At 38.1% G+C, this 16272-nt stretch overlaps 1 protein-coding gene and 3 pseudogenes across 1 annotated transcript in view; 3 read left to right on the top strand and 1 right to left on the bottom strand.

The window, feature by feature from the left end:
- Positions 1-16272, top strand: part of ITGB3BP (integrin subunit beta 3 binding protein) — an 83197-nt gene that overhangs the window by 34198 nt on the left and 32727 nt on the right. Inside the window, exon 4 of the mRNA XM_007464300.1 lies at positions 2113-2248. Coding sequence (XP_007464362.1) covers positions 2113-2248 — 136 coding nt within the window. The remainder of the gene's footprint in view (positions 1-2112; positions 2249-16272) is intronic.
- LOC103088755 (peroxiredoxin-1 pseudogene) lies at positions 2940-3551 on the top strand (annotated as a pseudogene).
- Positions 5360-5590, top strand: LOC103089025 (heat shock factor-binding protein 1 pseudogene; annotated as a pseudogene).
- Positions 11772-13247, bottom strand: LOC103089286 (keratin, type II cytoskeletal 8 pseudogene; annotated as a pseudogene).

Raw genomic sequence — 16272 nt, 5'->3', positions numbered from 1 at the left:
TAGGGAAAGGTAGATTTTCTTTTTTCCCTCTAAGTACATTACGATTGTGGACATATATTTTCCTTTTTAATCAACACAGATCACCAAAAAAAGAAAGAAAGAAAGCAAAAGAGAAGACTTAATATTTTTAAGGTGAGGGGGAAAAATTTATATATATGTATACACACACGCGTGCACACACACACACAAAGACTTATTTTACGAAAGCTAGAAAATTGTTTTCAAGGAGAAATGTATAATCTACAGTTGCAGTATTTAGATATTTGGCAATTGGAAAAATAATTTTTCGTGAAAATAGGAAAACAGATTGACGTAAATGTACATTAGAATAGTGACTTTCATTTCTTGTACATACACAGTGAAATATTTCTGGGCAATAAATTCTTAGAAAAGTGGGGTTGGATTGGATAAATGTCATAGTTTATGACTGAATACTTATAAACAGCTGAAAACTCAGGATGGAGAGGTAATAATAACCACCTGTTAAAAAGACTTAAAACTCTTTCACCTTACAAAAAAGATTACTTTAGAGATGTAACTCGATACTATAATTTGATTTTTTTAAAAATATTGGTTATATTTGTGGCTACTGTGGTTACATAAAATAAAAAATATAATGCCTTTTGTTCCCCCAATACAAAGAAGTATCTATCATTTAAAATCTTACCTGTTAAAAAAAAAAAATTGATGCTGTAGATTCTGGAATTAATGCCAAGATTATTGAAAAAGATGACATAGCCACTATTTCTGCCATGGTGTCTTGAAAATAAAGAATAAGTGACAATGGAGAATTATATAACTATTTCAAGTCACCAGCCAAGCTAAAATTTAATTCTACAGTGTTGGCAATATATCATGAACCTTCAGACCTTTCCTTTATCCCTAAATCCACCCTGTGCTGTCTGTTTCACCTCTGGATTTCAGGTTTTTCATACCTTTTATTTTCATTTACCTAAGCCTCACCCTTCCTCTTCACAATAATCCTTCTGTGAGATTACTGCAGCCCACTTTGGTTTTCCCTCTTCTCTGAATTTCTGTAACAAGCATACTACCTTTAGACCTGTCCTCTGCTGTTTATGAGGCCAGAACAATTTGTTCTCTTCCTATATACACATTAGTTAGCAAATGCTGGGTGATTAGTAAGCATTATAGAAAATATGTTTAAAAACAATTCAGAAGAGCAAGCAATTAATAGTGTGATAATGGGTGTTTGGAGGAAGTGGATTATGAATGAGGCCCCAAACCAAAGAAAGACTAGCTGAGACCCAAATGTGCATAACCTAAGTGACTGGGACTACAGGCGTCAGTTAATAATAGATGAATGAACCAGTGAACAAATGAGTATATTCTGAGTAGAGTGGTCTGGCTAAGTTTACTGGGCTGTTTCTTTTAAATCATTCATTCATCATACATTTTTGTGTTCTATAGTACAAGGATGAAGTAATGTTTATTTTCAGAAACTTAAATTCTAATGGGGTGTACAGAAATGTAATAAATTATTAGAATTTACTAACTCCAGTAAGAGGTATGAACAAGGTCTATGGGAACACAGAGGAGGAAGCTGCAGAGAGGATTTGTGTAGAATAGATCAAATTCTCAAAGGCCTTAAATGCCATACTCAATTGTTTGAACATTATTTTTGTTTTATCATTAAGATACTGTGTCAGAGCAACTTTGTGAAGGTTAAGGACACCACTAATCCTTCCTAGGGTTTCCTTGTGGGTCTTACTAAGAGACACTTCTGAGAGTTTCTCTGGTCTAGGCCCATAATTATACTTCACGTTCAACTAACAACAAATGTCAGGATGTAATTGGGAGAGTCAGCCATCTCTACTTGTTTGGAATTACCATCTCAGAAGGTAGTAACCATTTAATGTTAAATTTTCATAAAATCAAATTGAGATGCCCTAATCAGTATGGAGACGAGGAAAATGTACATACCTTGAAATAACAGTGTTCACTTTGAAGATAATAATTGTGTATATTTAAAGTCCGAAAAGAAAGATCAAGGAAAAGTGTATTAGTTTGAATTTTGCGAGTTTTTCAAATGTATTTCCAAAGATCTGTAACTAATCGTAAGTATTTTTGTCCCAAATTAATATTTATTTCTAGTCATTTGATTCTTCAAAAATCACAAGGAAGATAAGTGTTACAGCCTATTCTCCAACAACTGGAACCTGTCAAATGAGCCCATTTGCTTCTCCCACAAGCTCTAAAGAACAAGAGAACAAAAATGGACCATCAGATGGTTAGTTGAAAATTCTTTTCCATTTATTGTGAGATTTTTCTAGTTATTGGTTAAATCAGAATTTTGATTTAATAATATGTGGATCTTGCTGCAGCTGATTTTTCTCTTTTTTCTTAAAGAATTCAACATAGAAAAGACTAGAATATAGGTAACACTTTGGACATAAATGTAAACTTTATAGGCAGTTATTTTAAAATGCTACTGCAGACTTTGTTCTCTTACTATCCCATCCATTAAATAGAAATTATGGCCTGACTGCCTTCAGCCACTATCAATTATAATGGTATAGCCCCTTAACAAGCTGTCCATCATGTGCATAAATTAAGGGGCACATAATTCAGGTAATGCTACACTACAATTTAAGAGTGATACTTCTGAATGTTATTTTTATCCATGTTATCCGTTTAGTTTTTTCCACATTTCCTGTGTCTTTATAGCTTGCTTTTATTTATTATATTTCATCCTCTTCCTTTACTATTTTAAATGCATTTGAAAAAGGTTTTTAGAATTTTCCATTAGAGTAACCTAATTTTAATATGAAATTCTTTATTTTAAAATATTGTTAGTTTAATTTTGACCACACATATTTCTTGTTCTCTGATAGTTTATTGCTAAAATATTCATTTAAAAGATATAGAAATCTAAACGTGTCTCCTTCCTGACTGTCCTCTGTAGTTTGTCTGTGAGAACTGCTGATAGCAATATGTCTTCAGGAAATGCCAAAATTGGGCACCGTGCCCCCCAGTTCAAAGGTACGGCTGTAATGCCAGATGGTCAGTTCAAAGATATCAGCCTATCTGACTACAAAGGAAAATATGTTGTGTTCTTCTTTTACCCTCTTGACTTCACCTTTGTGTGCCCCACAGAGATCATTGCTTTCAATGATAGGGCAGAAGAATTTAAGAAACTCAACTGCCAAGTGATTCGTGCTTCTGTGGATTCGCACTTCTGAAACCTGGCATGGATCAACACACCCAAGAAACAAGGAGGACTAGGGCCCATGAACATTCCCTTGATACCAGACCCCAAGCACACCATTGCTCAGGACTATGGGGTCTTAAAGGCCGATAGAGGCATCTCATTCAGGGGCCTTTTTATTATTGATGATAAAGGTATCCTTCGACAGATCACCATAAATGACCTTCCTGTTGGACGTTCTGTGGATGAGACACTGAGACTAGTTCAGGCTTTCCAATTTACTGACAAAAATGGGAAAGTGTGCCCAGCTGGCTGGAAACCTGGCAGTGATACCATCAAGCCTGATGTCCAGAAAAGCAAAGAATATTTCTCTAAGCAGAAGTGAGCACTGGGCCATTTTAGGGCCAGGCTGCAGTAGGTAGCCATGAGAACAAAACCTCTTTTGTACTATTGTCATGCTTAAAACACAAGATCTTACACTCAGCCCAGATGTGGTGTGGGACAGGACAGGCCTTTCCTGCAGGGGTTGGGGAGGCCAGCCTTTCTTCCTCTGGAGGGAATGGCCTGAGCTGTATTATGGGGCAGGCAAACTGATGTGTATAGTAGTAGGGTATCACTTTTGGTCTTCTGTAGTTTTATTAAACTTGAGCTGAGAAAAAAAAAGATATAGAAATCTAGATTTCATAGGTTTAATTTTTAATATTGTAAAAGGTCATGAATCAGTGACATGTCAAGTTTTTATAATATAAAATATTAAGTAGGTTTAAATTTAATAAAATATATTTTAGATATGCTGTGGTTAGCCTGATTCATATTTACTATTTAATATTTGAGTGCTAAGCATGTACTAGAAACTACAGAGAAACAAAGAATTCTCCTCATTTTACCTAATTTGTTGTAATGAAACCTATAATGAGATCTTAAACTTTTGAATGACTTTTATTTTACTTTAATCAGGTGCTTTTTATCTTAAAGCTATCACTACTAGGTTTGCTTTCACAAAAATATATGAAGATGTATGTGTTTTCTTCAAGCTCTATATAGTTCTGGGGGGTTTTTCATTTGCTTGATATATCTTTTGTTTAAAATTAAAAATTAGTGCCTTAGAGATAGAACATCTCTATCCTGAAATGTGAATAGATTTTAAGTGGATACATACTCAATTTCCATATTGAAATTAAATATGGACTTAAGGGAACATTTCTTTTGCCGATAAAAAGATTGGTCACATGATCTCGGTTGACATTTAAGTGGATAATTATCACAGATTATAGTACTAGGTAAGCTCTTTTTTAAAAAGTCATATAGCAAGCGTTCCTGGGGTGCTGGTAATATTCTATTTCTATGTGATGGTTATGCGAGTTCACGCTATAATTATTCATTAAACTGCACATACGTGTTTTATGTACTCTTTGATATATAGATCACACATACGGAAGTCTCAAAGTAGAAGAATTCTGTCTAGAATTTTATATCGGATTATGTCATTTGTAATCATTACATTGCTTTTCCTAATATGTCATCTTATATGTGTTTTAGAAATAGGAAAGCCTGGGTCTTATAAAGTAATTTAAGTTCCAAATAAGTCATAACTTCTGTTAACAATTCTCACTTTTTGAATATTGTACAAAACATAAGGTACAACTTAAATAAGCACTTTTACTTAAATAGCATTTTCAAGGACATTTTAGGTGCTACTCACTTCCCATCACACTTAGGATATATAAGTCAAAACTTTATCATGACTTTCAGGGCTATATGTCATCTAATACCTGACTACCTCACCTGCCTCATTTTCTGCTGCCCTTCCGATGCTTACAGTACTTTAGCCACTCTTACTTTCTGGCTATTTGTCAATCGTGCTGAGCCTGTTGCCTTCACAAGAACTGCACTTGCACTTTTCTCAATCTCGAATATTCTTCCTCCAGGTATTTATATGTACTTTCTATATTCATTTGAATCACATACTATGTGAACAGGTGACAATATTAACTTTAAATCTATTTATAGTTATAAAAGGAAGAAAATGTGGTTCTAAGTCTTCCCTCTATTTAGACTCTACATGGCCCACAAATGGGGTGAATGCTTCCAGTTTATACATTTAAGATACACACACATATGGGGCATCTGTGCAGACAAATGGAAGTGCAGGTGACGGTCTGAGACAGCACCGCCAAGCTGGGAACCCGGGAGATGGCAGAGGCTGAACCCAAGACCGTGCAGGATCTCACCTCGGTGGTGCAGACACTCCTGCAACAGATGCAAGATAAATTTCAGACCATGTCCGACCACATCATTGGAAGAATTGTTGACATGAGCAGTCACATTGATGGCCTGGAGACAAACATCGCAGACCTCATGACACAGGCCGGGGTGGAAGAGCTGGACGGGGAAAGCAGGATCGCTGCCACACAGAAGACTTGAAGGTTGCTCATCTGCACTGGAATCTGGAACACCCTTTTTACAAGCCAAGAGAAGCCGGATAGCTTTTTGCAACTAACTACTCTGTGTAGACAGGTTTTATATTACAAAGTGTGCATTCTTCTTACCACATACTATAGAGTTAGTTTATAGAGTGATTTCCCTCCCCTGCCCCCCATGTTTCCTGAACATGGTAACTTCACGTCTTGGACCTTGGTCAGTTTTGCTATTAAACACTAAAACTTTGGCAGTTCCTGCATACAATTGTCAAATTTTTTAGTGTATTTTTGTGAAGTCATTTTTTTTTTCTATCATTCCCTTTGTAGTAGTTGCTGTTTGATAAAAGTTGCTTGTAATTTTTTTATTGGACATAGGGTAGATCCTTGGTTATAATAAGATTTTGTGAAGTAAGGCATTGATAGTTAAGGTTCTTTGATCCTCAGAGTGACTGTTGAGTAAACACCAGATAGTGTGTTGGCGATGCTTTCCAAGTGGTTAAAAACATTTAAAATTGTGTGTTCAGAAATATTGGGCACTACTCTGTCGCCAAAACTCGGAATGGAACCACGATTTTATGTCTGAGTCCCTGAGGTCAGATGCTACAGTAACAAAGAGTGACCACAAGCCACTTTACGGTTAGCATTTTTAAATACGGACAATGACAGAGTTGTCTGCTGTGATGACGTTTTCAGCAGTTAGAGTTTTGCATGAGGTTTGAACCTTCCGTAGGACCTTACCTTGTCCATCTACAGCAGTTACCATAGGAAATCCGGCAGGACTTTACAACTAAGCTACTCCATCTTTTGAGCTAGTGGCTGGGAAAAGAAACAGAAAAGGAAAACAGACCATGTTAAGTCCATGCCTACTAAATAACTAGCAGTAGGCTTGAGTTTTTAAGAAATACTGTTTCTTTAAACTGTTTCTTACCTAAATTTGAGGAGAGTAGTGGCTTTATAATTGATGATGGAAGACAGGGAAAATAACTCCTACGGCTCAACCGTACAGTGTCAGGAGTGCTGAGCCCAGAGGCAGTGTTGATGGGAAGGAGACCCATGCAACTGTCATAGCAGGATGATTTTGTATAGAGAATATGGAAGAAGCTGAGGAATGGAACAGTGCTTTGGAGAGGGAAACGCGTAGTCAACACAGCATGATTTTTTTAAAGTTTCCTATGTCACTAGTCCTAATTGTTTGTATTGCAAATATATAATAATATTAAGGAATAATTTGTCCTATTTATAAATTATATGGGGAACACAGAGGAGTCGATTTCTTCTGGGATAAAATGAATTCCCCACTGTTATCACTGAGCTGCAGAAACTCCCTCACTGGGCCGGTAGGTTGTGATGCAAGGTGTGGCCCTGAAAGCCCAGAGCCAGCTGGACTCAGGGACTGGGTGGAACTGCGTGCAAGATGCTTCCAAGCCTGGGAAATGGCAAGTGGACCATCAGGATGTAAGCAGTTGTCTTCCTTAAGTAACAGGAAGGTTTCAGAGAAAGCTCCCCTGACCAAAAATACCTGCTGTGAATAAAGGTGCCTGAAATCCTGCTTAAAAAAAAAAAAAGATACACACACACGCTTGTTTATTTATTTATCATCATATATATTGATTACATTTATGTATGTTTGTGTGTGTGTATCATTATATTGCTATCCCCTCCCCTACCCCTTAGCAAAGTTTTCCAAACTAGTATCCTTTTCAGAGGAGAGGAAAGATGGTAAAATTTTCTGTTCCTTTACTCCCAAGATTGCATCAGACTTATTTTTTAATAGTTGGGGTAGAAAGATAAACAACAGATTTGCATAGTCAAAGAGAGTACTTGTAAATTAGACAGTAGATCTGTAGAGATCACCCAGACTGTAGCAATGTAACAGCACAGAGAGATAAAGAGGTGGAGTATATGATAAAACAGTAAAGAGAAATAATGGATAGAATAAGCTCCAACATATGTCAAATAGGAGTTCTACAAGGAGGAAACAGAATGGAGCAGAGGCAATATCTAAGATATATGGACTATCGGATTTTCATAATTGAGGAAAGACAGGAATTTCCAGATCAGACTGGCATGCTTCATCTGAGCAGGATGAAATAAAACAAATTCACTCCTAATCGTATCATGGTAAAAATGCAGAACATCAAAGACAAAGAGAAAATGTTAATGACAGCTTGACAGTAGACTTCTCATCAGTATCTATAGGCTGCAGCAGGAAATGGAGTAATAATACCAACTGAAAGTCACAGCTGAACTTTTTATTCAGGAAGTAAGAATGAAGTAAAGGTATTTTCAGACAGTTTGAGAGAATTTACCATTCATAGATATTCCCTAAAGAATGTACTTCTCTAAGTACATGCTCATAATTGAGCCTCAAATAAAGGAATGAAATGCAAAGAGCAATGGTAAAAAAAATAAATTAGCAAACATGTTGGTAGATCTATAAATCTAGTAATAAAACTGTGATTACAAATCTTGCTGACTATAAAGCAAAACAAAAACAACTTGATAGGGGGTTGAAAACAAATACTAATAGACCATAATAGCATGGGAGATATATGAGGAAGCAGAAAGGAATTAAAAATTTGAAGGTCCTTGTAATTTTCAGGGAGCAGATGGAATATCTGTCACTTGACTTTTTAATTGTATTTTTGTTTACTTGCCTGTAAAATAGGGAAAATAATAATATCTACCTCAGGATTGTTGTGAGAATTAAAAGAATTAATGTACAAAAAGGACTTAGAACAGTGCCTGGCATATAGTAAGCGTTCAATACATATTTTAGCTATACTTTAAAATATTATTATACTTCAAGAAAAGACGTCAGATGATTTAATGTAAAGGGATAAAAAAACAGTGAATATAAGCTTTTTAAAAAAGCTAAGAGTTGGTATAAGAATATTAATATTAATATAGACCAAAATAGACTTTAAGACAAAAAGGCTTTATTGAAGATAATATGAATTTTTACATAATGAGAGAAGGAAAGATTCACTACCAGAAAAAGGATCCTGACCTTTGTGCATCAAAAATAAAAACTCAAAACATGATGAAATAGAACAGGATTGCAAGGAGAAACTCACAAATCCCTAATCATCATAGGAGATTTTAAACTACCTCTTTCAGAAACTGATAAAATGGATAAAAAAAAATTAGGAAAGATATAGACAGTTTTTTTATTGTCATTCAACCAATTTTTTTTCTTCCAGTTTTATTCAGCTATAATTGACATATAGCACTGTTTAAGTTTAAGGTGTGCAGCATAATGATTTGACTTACATACATCATGAAATGATTACCACAATAAGTTTAGTGAACATCCATCATTTCATATGGAAGCAAAATAAAAGAAAAAGGAAAAAAAATTTTTCCCTGTGATGGGAACTGTTAGGATTTCTCTCTTAACAATTTTCATATATAACATTTCACAGTATTAATTATATTTATTGTGTTGTACATTACATCCCTAGCACTTATTTATCTTATAACTGAAGTTTGTACCTTTTGACTACCTTCATCTCATTCCTCCTCCCCGCCACCCTGTGCCTCTAGTAACCACAAATCTGATCTCCTTTTCTATATGTTTGTTTGGTTTGGAGGTATGATTGACATACAACACTATGTTAGTTCCTGGTGTACAACATAGCGATTCGATATTTCTATACATCACATAATGATCACCACCATGAGTCTAGTTACATCTATCACCATAAAAAAATATCACATTACTATTGATTATATTCCCCAAATGTACATTTCATGCCTGGGACTTACTTATTTTATAACTGGAAGTTTGTACTCTTAATCTCCCTCACCAATTTCTCTCATCCCTCCATTTCCCTCCCCTCTGGCAACCACCTGTTTGTTCTCTGTATCTATGACAGTTTCTGTTTTGTTACATTTGTTCATTTATTTGGTTTTTTAGATCCCACATATAAAAGAAATCATGATACTTGTCTTTCTTTCTCTGACTTATTTCACTTAGCATAATACCCTCTAGGTCCATTAATGTTATCACAAGTGGCAGTTTCATTCTTTTTTAATGGCTGAGTAATATTCCATTGTATATATATATACCACATTTTCTTTATCTCTTGATGAGCACTTAAGTTGCTTTTCATATCTTGGCTATCATAAATAATGCTGCAGTGAACATAGGGATGCATATATCCTTTCTAATTAGTGTTTTCATTTTCTTTGGATAAATACCCAGGAGTGGAATTGCTGGGTCATATGGTAGTTCTATTTTTACATTTTTGAGGAACCTTCACACTGTATTCCATAGTGGCTGCACCAATTTACATTCCCACTAACAGTGCACAAGGATTCTCTTTTCTCTACATCCTTGCCAACACTTGTTATTTCTTGTCTTTTTTTTTTTTTTTTTTTGCTGTATGCAGGCCTCTCACTGTTGTGGCCTCTCCCGTTGCGGAGCACAGGCTCCGGACGCGCAGGCTCAGCGGCCATGGCTCACGGGCCCAGCTGCTCTGTGGCATGTGGGAACTTCCCAGACCAGGGCACGAACCCGTGTCCCCTGCATCGGCAGGCGGACTCTCAACCACTGCGCCACCTGGGAAGCCCTATTTCTTGTCTTTTTGATAACAGCCATTCTGACATGTATGAGGTGATTTTGATTTGCATTTCCCTGATGATTAGTCATGTTGAGCATCTTTTCATGTGCCTGCTGGCCATCTGTATGTCTTCTTTGGAAAAATGTCTGTTGAGATCCTCTGCCCATTTTTTAATCAGGTTGTTTGGTTTTTTGATGTTGAGTTGTATAAGTTCTTTATGTATTTTGGATATTAACTCCTTACCAGACATACCATTTGTAAATATCTTCTCCCATTCAGTAGGTGGCCTTTTTGTTTTGTTGAGAGTTTGCTTCACTATGCAAAACTTTTTTGGTTTGATGTAGTCCCATTTATTTATTTTTGCTTTTGTTTTCCTTGCCTGAGGAGATAATATCAAAAAAATATTACTTTTGTTTTGTTTTGTTTTGCATATACATTCATTTGTATTATTTTTTTTATATTCAACTTATGAGTGATACCATACAGTATTTGAAATATTTTCATAGGCGCTAAAGATCTTTCCAAGAATTTACTAAATCAGTATGGATTTAAACAGTCAGGTACTTTTACCTCTAAAATTGTATTTATTTTACTGTGATATCCTGAGGTACTCACTGTTTTCTAGATATTAGTATCAACAATCCCTTGTTGTTAACTCTGAGACAAAAAAATAGGGGTTAAATAATGCAAGCTGGAAACTTTAATATACTTTGATTTTTTTTTTTTTTTAAGGAACCAGTTGGTTGCTCTCATGAAATCCCTTTTTTTTCCCAACATCTTTATTGGAGTATAATTGCTTTACATTGTTGTGTTAGTTTCTACTGTATAACAAAGTGAATCAGCTATATGTATACATATATCCCCATATCCCCTCCCTCTTGCGTCTCCCTCCCACCCTCCCTATCCCACCCCACTAGGTGGTCACAAAGCACCAAGCTGATCTCCCTGTGCTATGCGGCTGCTTCCCACTAGTTGTCCGTTTTACATTTGGTAGTGTATATATGTCCATGCCACTCTCTCACTTCGTCCCAGCTTACCCTTCCCCCTCCCCATGTCCTCAAGTCCATTCTCTACATCTGCATCTTTATTCCTGTCCTGCCCCTAGGTTCATTAGAACCTTTTTTTTTTTTTTAGATTCCATATATATGTGTTAGCATATGATATTTGTTTTTCTCTTTCTGACTTACTTCACTGTATGACAGACTCTAGGTCCATCCACCCCACTACAAATAACTCAATTTTGTTTCTTTTTATGACTGAGTAATATTCCATTGTGTATATGTGCCATATCTTCTTTATCCATTCATCTGTCGATGGACACTTAGCTTGCTTCCATGTCCTGGCTATTGTAAATAGTGCTACAATATACATTGTGGTACATGACTCCTTTGTGTGTGTGTGTGTTGGCAGAGCCAGCTGAAGCTTTACTCTGAAAAAGACACTTGGATTGGCTTTTAGTTGGGGGCGTGAGCAAGAGAGGGAGCCCCAGGCAGTTGACTTCCCCTGGGGTGGGCTAAGGACGGGGCTGAGCCTCAGGTCTCTGGTTCTGACACTCCTCCGCACAACTCCTTCTTGTAGGAGCAAGTGAGTGGGGAGGCTGGGAGGGATCGCAGGAGACTTTCACTTGGTCAGGACGTCAGAGGACTCAGACACCAGCTTCCCATCATGGGTCTCAGTCTTCTTCACAACCACAGTCTTGGAACTGGTATGGCTGAAGGAGCCAGAGCCCCCTCCAGAGCCCAAGCTGGACTGGTAGGAGCACAGGCTGTAGTTGAGGCGAGGGGTCCCATAGGCTGAGGTCAGCCCACCTGAATACCCGCTGGTGGTCTTGGTGTGGATACTCACGTTCTGCATCCCAGACTCCAGCCAGCTCTCCTTGCCCTCCAGCAGCTTGCGGTAGGTGGCAATCTCCACGCCCAGGGCCAGCTTGACGTTCATCAGCTCCTGGTACTCATGCAGCTGCTGTGCCATGTCCTGCGTGGCAGTTCTCACAGCGGCCTCCAGCTCAGCCAGCTTGGCCTGAGCATCCTTGATGGCCGGCTCACCACACTGCTCAGCATCAGCAATGGCGGCCTCCAGGGAAGCCCTCTGGCTTTTGAGGCCCTCAATCTCAGCCTGGAGTCGGTTGTTGTACCGGTTCATCTCAGAAATCTCTGTCTTCGTGTGACGGAGGTCATCCCCGTGCTTCCCAGCCAATGTCTGCAGCTCCTCATACTTGATCTGGTACATGGTCTCAGCCTCGGCCCAGCTGCTGTTGGTGATCTCCTCATACTGGGTCTTGACCTCAGCGATGATGCCATCCAGATCCAGAGAGCGGCTGTTGTCCATGGACAGCACCATGGAGGTGTCAGAAATCTGCGACTGCATCTCCTCTCCATACAGTTGCCTGTAGAAGTTGATCTATTCAGTCAGCCCTTCCAGGTGGGACTCCAGCTCTACCTTGTTCATGTAAGCTTCATCCACATCCTTCTTGATGATGACACATTCATTCTCCATGTCTGTGTGCTTTTGGATCTCTTCCTCGTACTTGGTCTTGAAGTCCTCCACCAGCCCCTTGCATGTTGCCAAGCTCCACCTCCGGCTTCAGCTTCTCCTGGGCCACGGTTTCCAACTGATGCCAGAGGTTGTTGATGTAGCTTTCAAACATGTTGTCTGTGTTGCTCCGGGCTGTCTTCTGCTGCTGCAGGAGGTTCCATTTGGTCTCCAAAATCTTATTCTGCTGCTCCAGGTGTCACACCTTGTCGATGAAGGAGGCAGATTTATTGTTCAGAGTCTTGATCTGCTCCTCCTCCTGGGTGCGCATGGCCTAGATGTTGGGGTACACCTCCAGCTTGAGGGGGCTCAGCAGGCTCTGGTTCACTGTGACAGCTGTGATGCCCCCCAAAACCAGGACCCCGCCATAACCTCGAGCCAGACTCATGCTGGTGCCCAGGCCACCCCGGAAGTTGCTGCTGCTGCCCACCTGGGAGAAGGCCGAGGAGCCGATGTGGGCACCGACCCACTGGTATAGGAGCGGCTGCTGAAGGACTGAGGGATGGAGGAGGACACCTTGTAGGACTTCTGGGTCACCCTGATGGACATGGTGGAGGCTGGAGAGGAGGCAAGGAGGCCGAAGCAGACAGAGTTGAGAAGCTGCTTCTCCCATGACTCTTTTTGAATTATGGTTTTCTCCAGGTATATGCCCAGTAGTGGGATTGCTGGGTCATATGGTAGTTCTATTTTTAGTTTTTTAAGGAACCTCCTTACTGTTCTTCATAGTGACTGTATCAATTTACATTCCCACCAACAGTGCAAGAGGGTTCCCTTTTCTCCACACCCTCTCCAGCATTTATTGTTTCTAAATTTTTTGATGATGGCCATTCTGACCAGTGTGAGGTGATACCTCATTGTAGTTTTGATTTGCATTTCTCTAGTGATTAGTGATGTTGAGCATCCTTTCATGTGTTTGTTGGCAATCTGATATCTTCTTTGGAGAAGTGTCTGTTTAGGTCTTCTGCCCATTTTTGGATTGGGTTATTTGTTTTATTGATATTGAGCTGCATGAGCTGCTTGTATATTTTGGAGATTAATCCTTTGTCAGTTGCTTCATTTGCAAATCTTTTCTCCCATTCTGAGCGTTGTCTTTTCATCTTGTTTATGGTTTCCTTTGCTGTGCAAAAGCTTTGAAGTTTCACTAGGTCGTATTTGTTTATTTTTGTTTTTATTTCCATTTCTCTAGGAGTTGGGTCAAATAAGATCTTGCTGTGATTTATGTCATAGAGTGTTCTGCCTATGTTTTCCTCGAAGAGTTTTATAGTGTCTGGCCTTACATTTAGGTCTTTAATCCATTTTGAGTTTATTTTTGTGTATGGTGTTTGGGAGTGTTCTAATTTTATTCTTTTACATGTAGCTGTCCAGTTTTCCCAGCACCACTGATTGAAGAGGCTGTCTTTTCTCCATTGTATATTCTTGCCTCCTTTATCAAAGATAAGGTGACCATGTGTACATGGGTTTATCTCTGGGCTTTCTATCCTGTTCCATTGATCTATATTTCTGTTTTTGTGCCAGTACCGTACTCTCTTGATTACTGTAGCTTTGTAGTATAGTCTGAAGTCAGGGAGCCTGATTCCTCCAGCTCCATTTTTCTTTCTCAAGATTGCTTTGGCTATTTGGGGTCTTTTGTGTTTCCATACAAATTGTGAAATTTTTTATTCTAGTTCTGTGAAAAATGGTGTTGGTAGTTTGATAGGGATTGCATTGAAACTGTAGATTGCTTTGGGTAGTATGGTCATTTTCACAATGTTGATTCTTCCAATCAAGTGGTATGTCTCTTCATCTGTTTGTATCATCTTTAACTTCTTTCATCAATGTCTTATAGTTTTCTGAGTATAGGTCTTTTACCTTCTTATGTAGGTTTATTCCTAGGTATTTTATTCTTTTTGTTGCAATGGTAAATGGGAGTCTTTCCTTAATTTCTCTTTCAGATTTTTCATCATTAGTGTATAGGAATGCAAGAGATTTCTGTGCATTAATTTTGTATCCTCCTTTACCAAATTCATTGATTAACTGTAGTAGCTTTCTGGTAGCATCTTTAGGATTCTCCATGTATAGTATCATGTCATCTGCAAACAGTGACACTTTTACTTCTTCCTTTCCAATTTGGATTCCTTTTATTTCTTTTTCTTCTCTGATTGCTGTGACTAAAACTTCCAAAACTGTGTTGTATAATAGTGGTAAGATTGGGCAACCTTGTCTTGTTCCTGATCTTAGTGGAAGTGGTTTCAGTTTTACACCACTGAGAATTATGTTGGCCATGGGTTTGTCATATATGGCCTTTGTTATGTTGAGGTAAGTTCCCTCTGCTTACTTTCTGGAGAGTTTTTATCATAAATAGGTGATGAATTTTGTCAAAAGCTTTTTCTGTATCTCTTGAGATTATCATATGGTTTTATCCTTCAATTTGTTAATATTGTGTATCACACTGATTGATTGGTATATATTGAAGAATCCTTGCATTCCTGGAATAAACCCCACTTGATCATGGTGTATGATCCTTATAATGTGCTGTTGGATTCTGTTTGCTAGTATTTTGTTGAGGATTTTTGCATCTATGTTCATCAGTGATATTGGCCTGTAGTTTTCTTTGTTTGTGACATCTTTGTCTGGCTTTGGTATCAGGGTGATGGTGACCTTGTAGAATGAGTTTGGGAGTGTTCCTCCCTTTGCTATATTTTGGAAGAGTTTGAGAAGGATAGGTGTTAGCTCTTCTCTAAATATTTGATAGAATTTGCCTGTGAAGCCAAAAATCTTGTTGGAAGATATTTAATCACAGTTTCAATTTCAGTGATTGTGACTGGTCTGTTTATACTTTCGGTTCCTTCCTGATTCAGTCTCAGAAGGTTGTGCTTTTGTAAGAAATTGTCCATTTCTTCCAGGTCGTCCCTTTTATTGGCATATAGTTGCTTGTAGTAATCTCTCATGATCCTTTCTATTTCTGCAGTGTCAGTTATTACTTCTCCTTTTTCATTTCTAATTCTGTTGTTTTAAGTCTTCACACTTTTCTTTTTGATGAGTCTGGCTAATGGTTTATCAATTTTGTTTATCTTCTCAAAGAACCAGCTTTTAGTTTTATTGATCTTTGCTGTTGTTTCCTTCATTTCTTTTTCATTTATGATCTGATCTTTATGATTTCTTTCCTTCTAACTTTGGGGTTTTATTGTTCTAGTTTCTCTCATTGCTTTAGGTGTAAGGTTATATTGTTTATTTGAGATTTTTCTTGTTTCTTGAGGGAGGATTGTGCTGCTCTAAACTTCTCTCTTAGAACTGCTTTTGCTGCATCCCATAGGTTTTGGGTCATTGTGTTTTCATTGTCATTTGTTTCTAGGTTTTTTTTTTTAGAACTTCATGTTTTAAAAAAATTTATTTTATTTATTTTAGGCTGTGTTGGGTCTTCATTGCTACGCGTGGGCTTTCTCTGGTTGCAACGAGCAGGGTCTCCTCTTCATTGTGGTGTGTGAGCTTCTCACTGTGGTGGCTTCTCTTGTTGCGGAGCACAGGCTCTAGGTGCACAAGCTTCAGTAGCTGTGGCTCATGGGCTCAGCAGTTGTGGCTCGTGGGCTGTAGAGCACAGGCTCAGTAGTTG

The sequence above is a fragment of the Lipotes vexillifer genome, unplaced genomic scaffold (assembly GCF_000442215.2).
Source record: "Lipotes vexillifer unplaced genomic scaffold, Lipotes_vexillifer_v1.1 scaffold47, whole genome shotgun sequence".
Taxonomy (NCBI): domain Eukaryota; kingdom Metazoa; phylum Chordata; class Mammalia; order Artiodactyla; family Lipotidae; genus Lipotes; species Lipotes vexillifer.
This window is presented reverse-complemented; position numbering and strand designations above follow the sequence as displayed.